The sequence below is a fragment of the Notolepis coatsorum genome (genome assembly GCF_963971535.1).
Source record: "Notolepis coatsorum genome assembly, chromosome: 3".
Classification (NCBI taxonomy): Eukaryota; Metazoa; Chordata; class Actinopteri; order Aulopiformes; family Paralepididae; genus Notolepis; species Notolepis coatsorum.
Genome location: NC_140167.1, coordinates 44,879,171 through 44,892,036, shown reverse-complemented (window position 1 = coordinate 44,892,036; position 12,866 = coordinate 44,879,171). Strand labels below are relative to the sequence as shown.

The following is a 12,866-nucleotide window of genomic DNA, read 5'->3' as shown; positions in this document are numbered from 1 at the left end:
CACCAATCCCAGGGTCATCTCCTGGGCTTCTCCCGGGATTGTAGCCATCCAGGTCTCGCTGCTGTCTGCCTTGTCCTCGGAGGAGAGGCTGCGCAGTACTTGCGGATCGCTGCTGGCCCACTGCCTGAGATCAAAGCCGCCTTTGATCAATGAGGCGCGGAGTTTAATCAGGAGAGCCTCGGCTTCTTCCTGGGTTGAAAGGCTTTGTAGACAGTTGTCTACGTAGAAGCTGTTCTTTACGCTGTGTCGGACCTCTTCGTCCGCTGCTGGGTCCTCTGCTACATGTTTCTGTAGTGCAAATGTAGCACAGCAGGGGCTGCACGTCGTTCCGAAGGGGAGGACTTCCCATTGGTAGATGGCTGGGTGCTCATCTCCTGGCTTCTCTCTCCATAGGAACCGTAACAGGGGCTTGTCCTCCTCTACTAATCTCACCTGCAGGAACATTCCTTTAATGTCCCCGCTGATGGCCACCTTTTCCTGGCGGAAGCGGAGTAGAACGCCGAGTAGGGAGGGGCCGAGTGTGGGACCGGGCAGTAACTCTTTATTCAGATTTTGGGATCCGATCTGGTAGCTGCAGTTAAATACTATGCGGTCTTTACCGTTGTGATGGACCTTGTGGTGAGGCACGTACCACGATTCAGTGGTCTGGTCAGCCTCTTTAATGTCCATCTTTGTGACGTGTCCCGCTGTGATGAGCTTCTCAATCTCAGCGCGGTATACACTCTCTTGGGCGGGGTTCTTGGCTAAGCGCCGCTCCGTGTTCAGCAGGTACCGTTCTGTGGCGTCTGTCTTGGCGTGGAAAGTAGGCATTCCTTCTCGCCGCAGGAGTGGCGTGGCGTATCTCAACACGCCGTTGACCGGGACTCTCTTGGTCCCTGTCTCGAGGAGGTGAATGGCGTAAATGTCATCTTTAGAGCGAATGTCTTTCTTTCCGTTCTTAAAGGGCATTTGTTCCAAGGTCCATAACCGCTCTACGTGTTGCAGGAGTGCGGTTTCTCCCTCTGTGACTCGGGAGTGGAGACATCTAGTGGCGGTACTTCGGTTGAGAGATTTGGCGAGCGGGCCTTGGAGAGTCCATCCCAAACGGGTCTCGACTGCTGCAGGACAGCCTCGGGGTCCGGTATGAACCCGGTCTATCGGGACAATGAGGTCTGCATGGTCGGAGCCTATCAACAGGGTCGGCATAGCATTGTCTATGAGCGGGATCGGTAACTTGCGCAGATGTGCATATTTCTCCATCAGCTTGGCGACGGGGTATGTGTACCGCGCCAGTCCTATTTCTTGGCTGGTGAAAGCGTCTGTAATCTGGTACCGTCGCTCAGGCTGGCCGCTTGCTGCGATAGAGAATGAGACATTCTCGCCCTTTATCGTCTTCAAATCTCGTCTTATTGTCCGAATTGTCATTTGGGTTTCGCTTCCCCGCAGCCCTAGCTGGGCCGCAGCGGAGGCGAGCAGAAGGGTCTTATCTGACCCGTCATCGAGGACGGCGTAAGTGTCCAGGACTTTATTCTGGTAGCTTAGTGTCACACGCACTACTTTTAGGAGTACTCGGGCTCCACTGCTGCTGGCGGGATCGATGTACATGACGCTCGCTTTGCTGCTGGATGGTGCGGGTGAAGGGCGCCGTCTGTTACTGTCGTGAAGTATGTCCAGATGGGCTCCATCGCACTTGGTGCACCTTTTCTTTAAGCGGCATTCGGCTGCCATGTGTGAGCGCGCACAGCGAAAACAGCGCTTGTTGGACTTTATCCATTGACTTGCTTCCTCCGCGTTCAGCTTGGGGAAGGAGTCACATTGCGCTAGCCAGTGTTCTTTCTCACAGTAGGGGCACACTATCTTCCACTTCTCCGTTCTGGAGGGGGTACTGTGGCTCCTGCTGCTCGGTACTGACTCCGATTGGTGCATCACAGTCACCGATCTTCTTCCATCATTTAGTCGTCTGGTTCCTTCTCTGGAGCCAGGGGTGCTCCGTCCGAATGTATCTAGCCGTAGGCTGCTGACTTCTCTCGCCAGGAAGTCTGCTAGATCGAGGAGGTTCGGTTCGGGGCCATTCGGGTCTCGGTGGTCTCTCTGCCGCCTAAAACGCTCCTGTCGAGCGGGCGGCAGCTTCTCCAAGATCCTTTCCACATTTGAGTTGGCGTAAAGTTCATGCCTCCCCTTCTCTCTCTGCGCTCCCAACATCCCTACCAGGGACTGCACTCTGATGGACAGGTCGTCCAGTGCTCGATTGTCTATTGCTGGGGGTAAGCGGTCGATGTGTCGGATCTCCTGGATCACGTAATCCCATATGCGCCCATACCTCTGGTCCAATGCTACCAGCGCTGCTGTGTATGGGGTGGTGGAAGTCGCGTAGGCGAGCGCTATATTATGTGCGCGGGGTACCTTTAAGTGCTTCAGTAGGATGGCGTATTTATGGCGTTCATCCAATACATCCACCAACATGGTCTCCAGACACATGCGGAGTTCTGTATACTGGGCCCGGTTCTCTTGGGTGAAGTCGGGTACCATAGGCGTGCCAATGTATGACGCTGACTGTGGATACATCGGCGAGCGTTGGGGGAGAGGCCTCCTAGGCGAGTCTCCTCCCGCTCCTTGGTATGGGCTGGTACCGGCAGTGTACCATGGCCCGCTTGTCCAGGTGCTGTTCCTCGGTGCGGGTCGTGCGTCGTGCTCACCCGGGTATAGAGTCGGGGGTCTGTAGCGCAGCTCCGCGGGAGTATAGCCTGGGCTGTACCGGACCTCCTGGTCCGGTAGAGTACTGTGCTGTCGTCGGGCGTGGTTCTCCTCCTCTTCCTCTTCGTCTTCAGTTAGGTCATCCAGTGCTTGTAGTCTCTGGTTTAGCCTCTCCACAGGATATGCTGCTCCTTCCCGGTTGCTAGGTCTCGCTTGGACCGGTGGGGGGAGGTGGTCTGTGGGGGGTATAGACCTCGTCTGTTGGTCAAGTTCAGGGTTGTTTACTCGGCTAGGGGATGCCGCCCTGGAGGTGTGTCTAGACGAGTTCCTGGAGCCTCTGGCGGAGGGAGAGGGTGTTGTCCGTCTGATCAGCTGTTCTATTAGTTGCGCTTGCTGTCTGTCGCGCTCTGCGTCCCGTAGAGCACCAGCAGCTGCTCGCTGGCTGTCTGCTCGGTCTCGGGCCACATTCTCTTCCCTCTGAATGAGTCTTATTTCTAGACGTATATGCTCTTCTTCGCTCCGCTGCTGGATCTGCAGTCGGTCGCGTTCAGCAGCGGCGTTCAGGCTGATGAGGAAGGCCTGCTGTAGGGTCCTCTCTGCCTCGCTGGGAGAAGGCGGTTGTATAGGGGAGCCTTCCCTCGGGGTACTCCTTGCGGAGCCTTGGAGCTCTATCTCCACGGTGCTCTCCCCGTCTTCTTCCGTGCCGAGTTCTCTCTCGGTAGCGTTGTATTCCTCCCGGGACTCATCGGGGACTACTTCTTCAGTACTGGCGGGGTGTGAAGTCATGTCTGGTTCCCACTGGTCCCCACCGTGAACTTGGTCAGTTACATTAGAACCCGTAGGGGCCTCTATGGTCGGGGTAGTCTGGGCGTTGGGGTTAGACATACTTTTACTTTCTAGTTTTACCGCGTTTACTGTTAGTAGAAGACTAGGTTGTTGACTGACAGCGTAAGCCTCTAAGTACTGAGGGAGCCGTCGTTCGCGCTGCGGGCGTTGGTTAGGAGGATCGTTTCGTGGAGTGTTCATCATAGGCCATTTCAATATTAATAACACTATATTAATATTACACTAATTACCCTCCGGCTCGAAGGACCAATTGTAACTGAGGGGTACAATTCCCTGACTGTATTGTTAGATATGATACTTACTACCACTACCTCTTGTACTTTAGACTCTGGCCACCCAGTACTAGGCATAAATAATTATGGTAAACACTCCCACGTAGATGAAACGATCCAACACAAATGTACCAAGTCGAAAGTCTGCGTTTAATAATAATTAATACATAGCAAAAGGTATGTAGAGCAATCACTTAATTACATTTATGATTTGAAATAGGATGCACTTTTATGGCAAATGAGTATTCGTTGGTATATCAATAGAGAACGTCCAATCTCTGGTGGCGCAGGCGGTAAATATACAACCTGGAATATTTAAGGAATAATAGCAATGATACTTTAATGATTATAGAACTGGATACACTAGGGGGGAATTCCGGTCGCTTGTAAGACAACTGGAGAAGGGGGGGGGGGGGTAGAGTCTGGCTGTATCCGTCTGGCCGAGGGTATCCTGGGAGAACCCACGGTTGTGCGGCTCGGTGCCTCAGCGATCCTCGATCCACAGATGAAAGCAGTTGGACTCTCTGTGGGCCGGCTTCCTCCGGTCCACGATGGAGAGACGTGAAGCGACCTCGTCGTGTAGAGCGTCTCCTCACCTGTCGTCCTCTCCGGGGGGGGGGTTTCCAACACACGGCAGTGTTGGTCTTTATCCATAGAATAATCACTGTATACAAAGCATAATCCGTGCCTGGGAAGGCGGGCTGTCGTCGGTAGAATAATCCGGTATGCAGGTCCACTCGCTCGTCGGCTCTGGGGCTCCTCGGGTGCAGCCTCACATGGGGTCGGCCACCCTGGATAAGCAGCCAGTTCTCTGCCCGAAACGATGGGGTACTGACTACGATAGTATTCTCACCGCACGAAGCACTACATATGAATAGACTATTATTAGCTTAATAGACTACGTCCAACTCGACGATATAGTGCCAAATATGACTATTCAAATATTAATATACACGATGTCTCAATACCGATGGTAGGCCGAACTTGGCCTTACTCCCACACGTGGCGTCGCGGGGAGGCTTTACGTCTGTCACTCTATTGGAGGGTAAGAAACTGGACTAAAAAGGAAGTCCTACTTTAGTAGCGCAGTATATATACGCACTATGAACAAATAGTACCGTTAGTGGTGCGGTAGCCAGATTCCTACGCGGAACTAGGACTTGTTCGTACATGTTGAGCGGTACGTTTGAACTGGGTCTGGGGGGTATGGCAGCCTGGCACCAAGGTCTCGACCAATAGTAGAATGGAGACTATTACGGGATGTTCAGTAGGCTAGAATGGATATTCAATGCATATTGTACAAGGAATATACAAGGGATATCAGGGAATATTAGAGAATATACAAATACAATTAAATATATATATATAATAAATATATATATTCGGTTTAATCTGGCCGTTCACAACAGGTTCCATAGCCTGAAGTCTTGGTACTAGTACAGGTCCAAAGTTGATAACAATCCCACGGGAAATTTGTGTTTTACACATGTTTTTGTAATGTTTGTATCGGTAATAATGCATCCAAAATAGCCGACCGTGCAATTCATTTCGACGGGCGAGAGAGAAATTCTCAAAACAAACAACTTTTCCGCCTTCTTCTCTCCATTTATCATAAGGGATCAGCCCTCATGTAAGATACCGTTAGCTGCTCCAGAAGTGCCGCGACATGCAATGGTTAGCCTGGAGAACAAATGCATAGTGTTTTCAGGGAAGCTATCTCCTGCTAGGCTACATTGGATCTGACTCTCACGTTAGAGACCATACTATCTACCACGAGAGCTAACACATGCTATCATGGTCACTGTGTACATTCCACCGAGTGCAGTGGCAGTGCAGGCGAGTGACCTCATTAGTCATTATCAGGGGTGATTTCAATCATGTCAAGGTGCCCAAAACCTTGACCAACTTCACCCAGTATGTTCCATTCTCCTCAGAAGGGTTTCCAAATTCAGCTCAACTCAGGTCTGTAAAGCATATTGTTGTGCTGTTTTTATCAAGTGTTTCTGGTTACACATGCACTGTTGTAAATTCCCCACTATTTTTCATACTGTGTATTATTATTTCCATTCAGGCATTACTTTGGACAGCCCAGGGGGTATTCTTGTTCCTAGTCAGGCATCTCTCCGGACAGCCCAAGGGTCCTTAGTCTGGTACAGGTGGTGAATTGCCGGCACCTGTGTTTCCATTGCAGACAGAGTGCGTCCTTGACGAAGTAAGTTATCACCAGCCTCCAATGTAATGCCTGTGGTTTATGCTAGTTAAAGGTCATATGCAGGGGTGCAGTCGTAATATGGGCGAAGGCCAAACGCCCGCGCAAGCGCGCTCCCGTGCACTCATACATGTTCCCTCTGTTGTGCACAAAACAGATGATACACCTTGTCTCATCCTTCCAGTGAAGTCGGGAGATCAAGCAACCCCCCACCACACCTACAGGGCTTGTATTTGGTTGTCGGTATCCTATTATTATGCAAAGTCTAGGTGATAAGTGGCGCGACCAGTCATTTTATCACCTAGACTTTGCATAATAATAGGATGCGCGCACTTCAGCCTCAGTGACGAAGGCCAAACGCCGTTTGACCGCGTTTGCCCAGCACTGCACCCCTGGTCATATGTAGCCTGCATTGTGTGTTGTTGGGATGCTGTGATTTATGTGTATGATTATGGCTTGGGGTTTGCTGCTTTGTGTTGTGTTTGGTCTGTGCCGCTAATTGAGCTAATGCTAGCCAGCTGGCTATGCTATATGGCATATTTCCATTGGCATGTCAGCACTGGCGTTGGCTCGGTTGGCCGCATGGCACGGGGTAGCGACTAGCCGTGGTCATGCATATGGGTCACCTAGCGGCCTAATGCCGGCAGTGTATAGTGCATGATGCATATTACCTTTACCTCTGCTAATTATGTATTATGTACTATGTATTATAATTCCTTGTTTTATTCCATCCAGCCTTACAACCTGGATGGAAATCACTCACTCAATCTCTCACTTTCATCCAGCCTTACAACCTGGATGAAACCCACTCTGGAATACCACCACCTCACTCAACAACAGAATCCTAAATAAAAATACAAAAGGACTGTTCTCTTGACTCTTGTGTCCACTCTCTGACCGGGGTACGCTGTTGTGGATGAAGTGGCTCCAGCAAACATTGCAAACAACATTATATCTCCAATATGCACTGTTTGTGAGTTGAATGCCTCATGCTCCAAGGTAGTGCCCTTATCGTTTGAACTGTGTTTTTAGGCAGAGTTCAGTACACCAGTGATGTAACTGACTCAACCAACTGTCCTTTTGCTCTGTACACAAGTAGACTACAATTCAGTACACCAGTGATGTCTATCTCAAACCAACTGTCCTTTTGTTCTGATGTAATGTTTGTCTGTAGCCTGGTGTGATATTTGCTGGATGCAGTCGGGTTAGGCCTACAGGCTCAGGTAATTACCCCAGAGGGAAGCATTTTTATAAAATACAATTGTCTTAATAACCTTTTCTCACTTTTCCAGCTTGCTGATTTTAATATATTTTAAATAAACTGAACATTTATTTTGACTTGGAAATCTTTTCTCTGCCTCGTCTATACAAATTAACCAATGTTGTCCTTGAGATTATGAAATTCCCAAGGTGGCGTAGTCGTGTTTGACTGAGGTGTTGGGGATGCGTGTAACTGTTCCGCAACAGTAAGTGACTTCCGGGGTAGGCCTGATTGGCCCCGACAGGCACGTGACGCGGCAAACTCAGGACGCGCAACGAGGCTGCTGAGAGCTGTCGCGCGGAAATAGGCTGTCTATTGCCATTCTCTAACACAAACTCTAACCTTAACCAGCTCCTTAACAGCGCCTAAACTTAACCGTTCTAACCTTAACCAACTCCGAAACAATGCCTAACCTTAACCTTAACCTTAACCATGCCTAACCTTAACCATAGAAAGAATATTGCCATTCTCTAACACAAACTCTAACCTTAACCAGCTCCTTAACAGCGCCTAAACTTAACCGTTCTAACCTTAACCAACTCCGAAACAATGCCTAACCTTAACCTTAACCTTAACCATGCCTAACCTTAACCGGCGAAAGAATACACGTTAAAAAAAAAATCACGTTAAAAAAAATAAATTCGATGGGATTCGAACTCGTCAACAACGGACCGCAGGATCGCAGGACCGCTGCTCTGCGAGGTGAGCTGAAGCGCCGAATGAAAGTCATAGCGGATTTGGACGGTTACATCATTCCGCAAGCTCTGCCGCTCCGCGGAGCGTGCCGCGCGGCAGAGAAAGTTGCGCGTCACGTGCCTGTCGGGGCCAATCAGGCCTACCCCGGAAGTCACTTACTGTTGCGGATAAGCTATAAGCGTTGGGCGTACTATATCCCCCAAGTCACATTCGTATTATATTAGTGTATATTATTAAGGAATATATTGCCATTTCACTTGTGTTCTACTCTATTATTCTACTCTTATCTTTTTGTCCTGCCTGTAATATTATTATAACTTGGAATAACAATGTATAATAGAGTAGGGCTCCATAATCGTTTCAGCATTGATGTGCAAATGCAATAGTGACATCATGAATGACACAATGTTTGTTTTGTGAAGGATGTTAAGGACATAATTCCAAGTAATGATATGCTTCTGGATAAACTGTCTAATCTCCTGGATCTCTTCTAGACGCCACCCTTCTTCCACCCACATAGATGAGCCCTGCCCTTATTTTAGGGTAAGCTGCAACATGCATTATCAGCATCACATGGACTTTAGCCTGGTTGATGAGCATTATTTTAATACAATGGTGTCATGGTGAGTCAACGGCCTAATTTCTCTCCAGAATCACCATAATCCGTGCTAGAGCGATTCATTCTTCCCAATGGAGCTATTGGAAGTTAAAAGCTGCATATATGGTGAAATTATGGCGCTCCTGTATTTTCTTTCCCATGTTGCAAAATGTTGTTTTCCAATAGTGTGCAGGCCTATACAGTAGCGCACATATTTTACCTGGTTGTGACAGAACTGGCGTCTCTGCGGTGGTGTATCCAACCACAGCCACGTTTTCAGAGCCCACGACAAAGACTGCGTATGGTTGATAGTATCCACTAATTTTAGAGGCCAAACTAGTGTCTGCTTTGATATTGGCACCCAGCACAGTGCAGTTAATCTCCTGGAGGAAAGGTTTGATGAGACCCTCCACTCCGTTGTCAAACTCATGGTTTCCAAATGCCTGCAAAACGAAGGAAATGCATACAAATATCTCAGTTGATTGTGTCACACAAGTTATCGGCTATCCACCTCTCTCTAGCACGCACACACGCGGGCTAATTAGGAAGCTCTTCAACTTAAAGTGATACGACTTAAACCACAAGTATCCTGCATTGAAACAGTCAACAGTTTAAATAGTTGCCATAAGTGCACTTACCATGGCGTCATAACCAAGTCTGTTCATGAAGTGCGCCGCCTCCGCACCTTTGTAGTAATTAAACCAGACACTTCCCTGAAACTGGTCTCCCGCGTCCAGTAACAACACATTCTGCTCCGTTCTCCGGATCTCGGTTATTTTGGTAAACCTCCTGGCCACCCCGGCGAAGCAAGTGCCACCTTCGCGGCATTTCCCCGAGTCTACGTTAGTCTCTTCGATCCGAGCGTGGTTGTCGTTTGTGTGAAGCAGTGTCACTTCAAACGTCGAGGCGTTGTTGTCGAAGTGGTTCAAAAGCAGTAAGACGGTGAGCGAGGCCAGGCGTGCGCGCAGAGACGTCCAGACAGTCATTTTGCTGAGCCTGTGCGTAAAAGCGCACCAGCGGCATCAAGTTTCAACGATCTGGGTCTCTAGAGGTTTCTATCACATGTCCGGGCGGTCCGTAAGCCTAAACTTCATAGGAAGAAAGTTGTACAACAAGGATGTGCTAGTTAAATTATACCCGACATTTAGGGTGACCAGATCCCAATAAACCAAAGTGGGACAAAGGGTATGTTTGTGAGGGACAATGTGGGACAGACCCCCCCCCCAGTGCAGCCCCCTCCCCTTTTTTTGGTGGACTGTCCCTGTCGCCTCCTTCAAGGCTCATCCGCCACTGTCCTCATTAAAATGACCAAGTCTAATATGTTTTTCCCTTATTAATTTTTTTTCTCTAATGGGTGTTAAGTACTAAAAATAAATAAAATGACCACCCAGACTTACAATCACTTATGATTATAGGTCTGGACCCCCAGTCTTATCCAGACCAGGCTGCAGAAACAAATTAGTGGGGGGGCATAAAATGTTCTTGGGGGGGGCACAATGGTTTTTCAACACGGGTTCCCATACGTTTCAGCTGGGACAGCGGCGCTGTGGCTTGCTTGGCGCTGCCCACGGTGCTGAACTAACCAGCAGAGAGGCAATTGAAAAATCTAATTTCTCTCTCTCTTAACACTTTAACTGCCGGAGGTTAAATTCATGACCATGCATGGGTTGCCAGCTCTATTTGTCTATGGAGAAGTTCCCCTTCTTTGCAGGGCTATAACTTTTTAGATTATATTGCTAGATTGCCATTATTAGGGCCCATTCAATGTCCTATATGTAATGTTCAGGGTGAAGCAACGTTAAACTTTTTCATTCACATATTCATACTAAATAAAGTATGGTCTAATGTATAAGTATGTTTTCATCTCTTTCTGCAGCTTTCTCCAGAACGTGATCTATAGCCCCAAATGCATTATATTGATGATGAAATACAGTTTGATGGCAATCGGCGCGATATAAAAAATTCCAACTGGACATGGTTCTAGAAGTTACTACACGTCATCTGATGTTGACCGGATGGCCGAGGGGGCGTTTATAATTCCGTGGGCAGCGTTATACCATTCATCTAATGTGGGTCATATGTTCATCAGATCAGTTAGTATAGAAGACATTGAAAAATAACGCTGAATCTTACCGTATCTTCCTCGCGCCGTTGGGCGATGAGCGTGGAGTATACATTTTCCTATTATGGGATGTTGAAATACCCGGTCCATTTCCAGGTTGTATAATGGTATATACGTCCAAATCATGTTGTTTATCGAGTTATTGGCAACGGATCGCTATGTATTGTGACGAGCTAGAGTGCCGGGACCTATACCGAGTGCCCGGAAGTACAGCACATCGTCCAAGTAACTTCTTGTTTGGCGATTGTGCCGATCGGCCACCAGATGGCGCTCTTGAACCGCTAGAGGGTTCAGTGGGGCTTTTTCGGTGGGTCTCAGGCCAGCGGATGGGAAATATGAATCCGATCACAGATTTTTGAAATATTGATATCAAAGACGAGTTACGGCGTCTTCGGCAACTTGAGCATGGCGGGGAAGGACGCCTAAACACGTCTTTCGGCACTTAAAGTGTTAAGAACTTTCACTTATACAAAAACAGACTGAACGGATATATATAACAGACCTGCTGGGGCAGCGGACTGAGAGCAGGGGACACAAACAGGCTGGATAAGATGGTCAAGAAGGCCAGTAGCGTGGTTGGGGTGGACCTGGACTCTAGCGAGGGTGGCGGAGAGGAGGAACCTTGCTAAGCTCCAGGCCATCAGGGAAAACCCCTCCCACCCACTATACACAGACTTGGCTGACAGGAGGAGCATGTTATAGGCTCACACTACCTAAATGCAGCACTGAACGGCACAGGAAGTCCTTCATTCCGACAGCCATCAGACTATACAATGCATCACTGTGCCTCACTGCATCACTGAGCACAGAGTGACAATTACCATCTTCCTGGACTCTTACTTTTTAAACAGCACTGTGCAATATTACACCTACTGTAGACTTCAGTATATTTTTACTGTATTTATTTACTGTATATTTTATTCTATTTTTATTCTATTTAATTTTATTCTATTCTTAGGCCATTTGTTTTGTTGTTATTTGTGACTTGTTCTGTCCAAATGTTTAATGTTGAGTGATTTTCAGTGTCAAATTTCCCTCAGGATAAAACATTTCTATTCTATTCTATATCTTTGAAAAGTCTCCATTTATTCAACACTTCTGAATTCACTGACAAACTGAACTGAACTGACAATAATAAGGTGCATAAAAAAGCAAACAAAATTCCTCCACAGGCTACTCACCATCATAAGTAGAGAGGCAAGCAGTGTTTGGGGACAGAGTGAAATCTTCTTAAAACACTGCCCGATGCGTCGATGAAGCATACTAAGGCGATGTTCTGTAAAGACATTCTTGAGGGTAGAAAACGAATTATCACAGAGTGCCGTGCTAGCTTCAGTAGTGTTGTTGTTGACATCAGTGCCCACTAGGGCTGTCCCCGACTAAGGATTTGGATAGTTGACTTTGATTGACATTTCTTTTTTATTTAATTTTTTTACCAGGGTGGGCACAGCTGACTCAGTGGGCGGGCCCGGCCCCCTAATGCCCGCCTAAAAGCTTGACACAGACATGAGCTTCTTCCCCTCAGCCGCCAGGCTAATCAATGCCTCAGGTCCCCCCCCCCCCCCTCTGCCCCCAAGTGACACTGGCACAATGACACTAACTGCACTGCACTAGTTCGTACTGGAACTCTGCACTCTTCACTTTATATATATATATGTATTTATTGATTAATCCCCCACTGCACTGTTTCGTTTCTTGTCATGTGTCTGTGTTGGTGTAATTTACTGTGAAAAAAGAAAAGAAAATGCATACACTGTATTGCTGCAACAATTACCAATGTGTTTTTACACAAATGGCTCAATAAAGGAATCTGAATCTGAATCTCCCCCCTCTCTCTTACTCTGCTGCCCACAGACTCTGGACTAACCCCCACTGACACACAAAGTAAAGTGGCAGTGTGTGTGGAGACACACACTGCCACTTTACTTTACTGCCATTAATTAGTTTATTTATTTAGTGTACATAATATTAGTTTACTGCCATATCCATCATCTCACTGCCACTTTACTGCCATTATTGTATTATTGTATTTTACTGACATTATTTATTATTCATACTTACTATGTACCACTGCTGCACTAAGTTCTCGTTTACCTCTATTTACATTCACTCATACATTCTCTTTTTTTTAGCTACTGTCTACATTGTTTATAGTCCTGTATACTGTCCATATGTTACTTTATGTTTAT

The 12,866-nt window shown here is 47.6% G+C and overlaps 1 protein-coding gene across 1 annotated transcript in view; it reads right to left on the bottom strand.

Annotated features, from left to right (window-relative positions):
- LOC311225324 (snake venom 5'-nucleotidase-like) overlaps positions 1-9,711 on the bottom strand; it is a 98,769-nt gene extending 89,058 nt beyond the window's left edge. Inside the window, 2 exon segments of the mRNA XM_084310558.1 lie at positions 8,776-8,998; positions 9,194-9,711. Coding sequence (XP_084166684.1) covers positions 8,776-8,998; positions 9,194-9,541 — 571 coding nt within the window. The 5' untranslated portion in view covers positions 9,542-9,711.
- Positions 9,712-12,866: the final 3,155 nt, after the last annotated feature.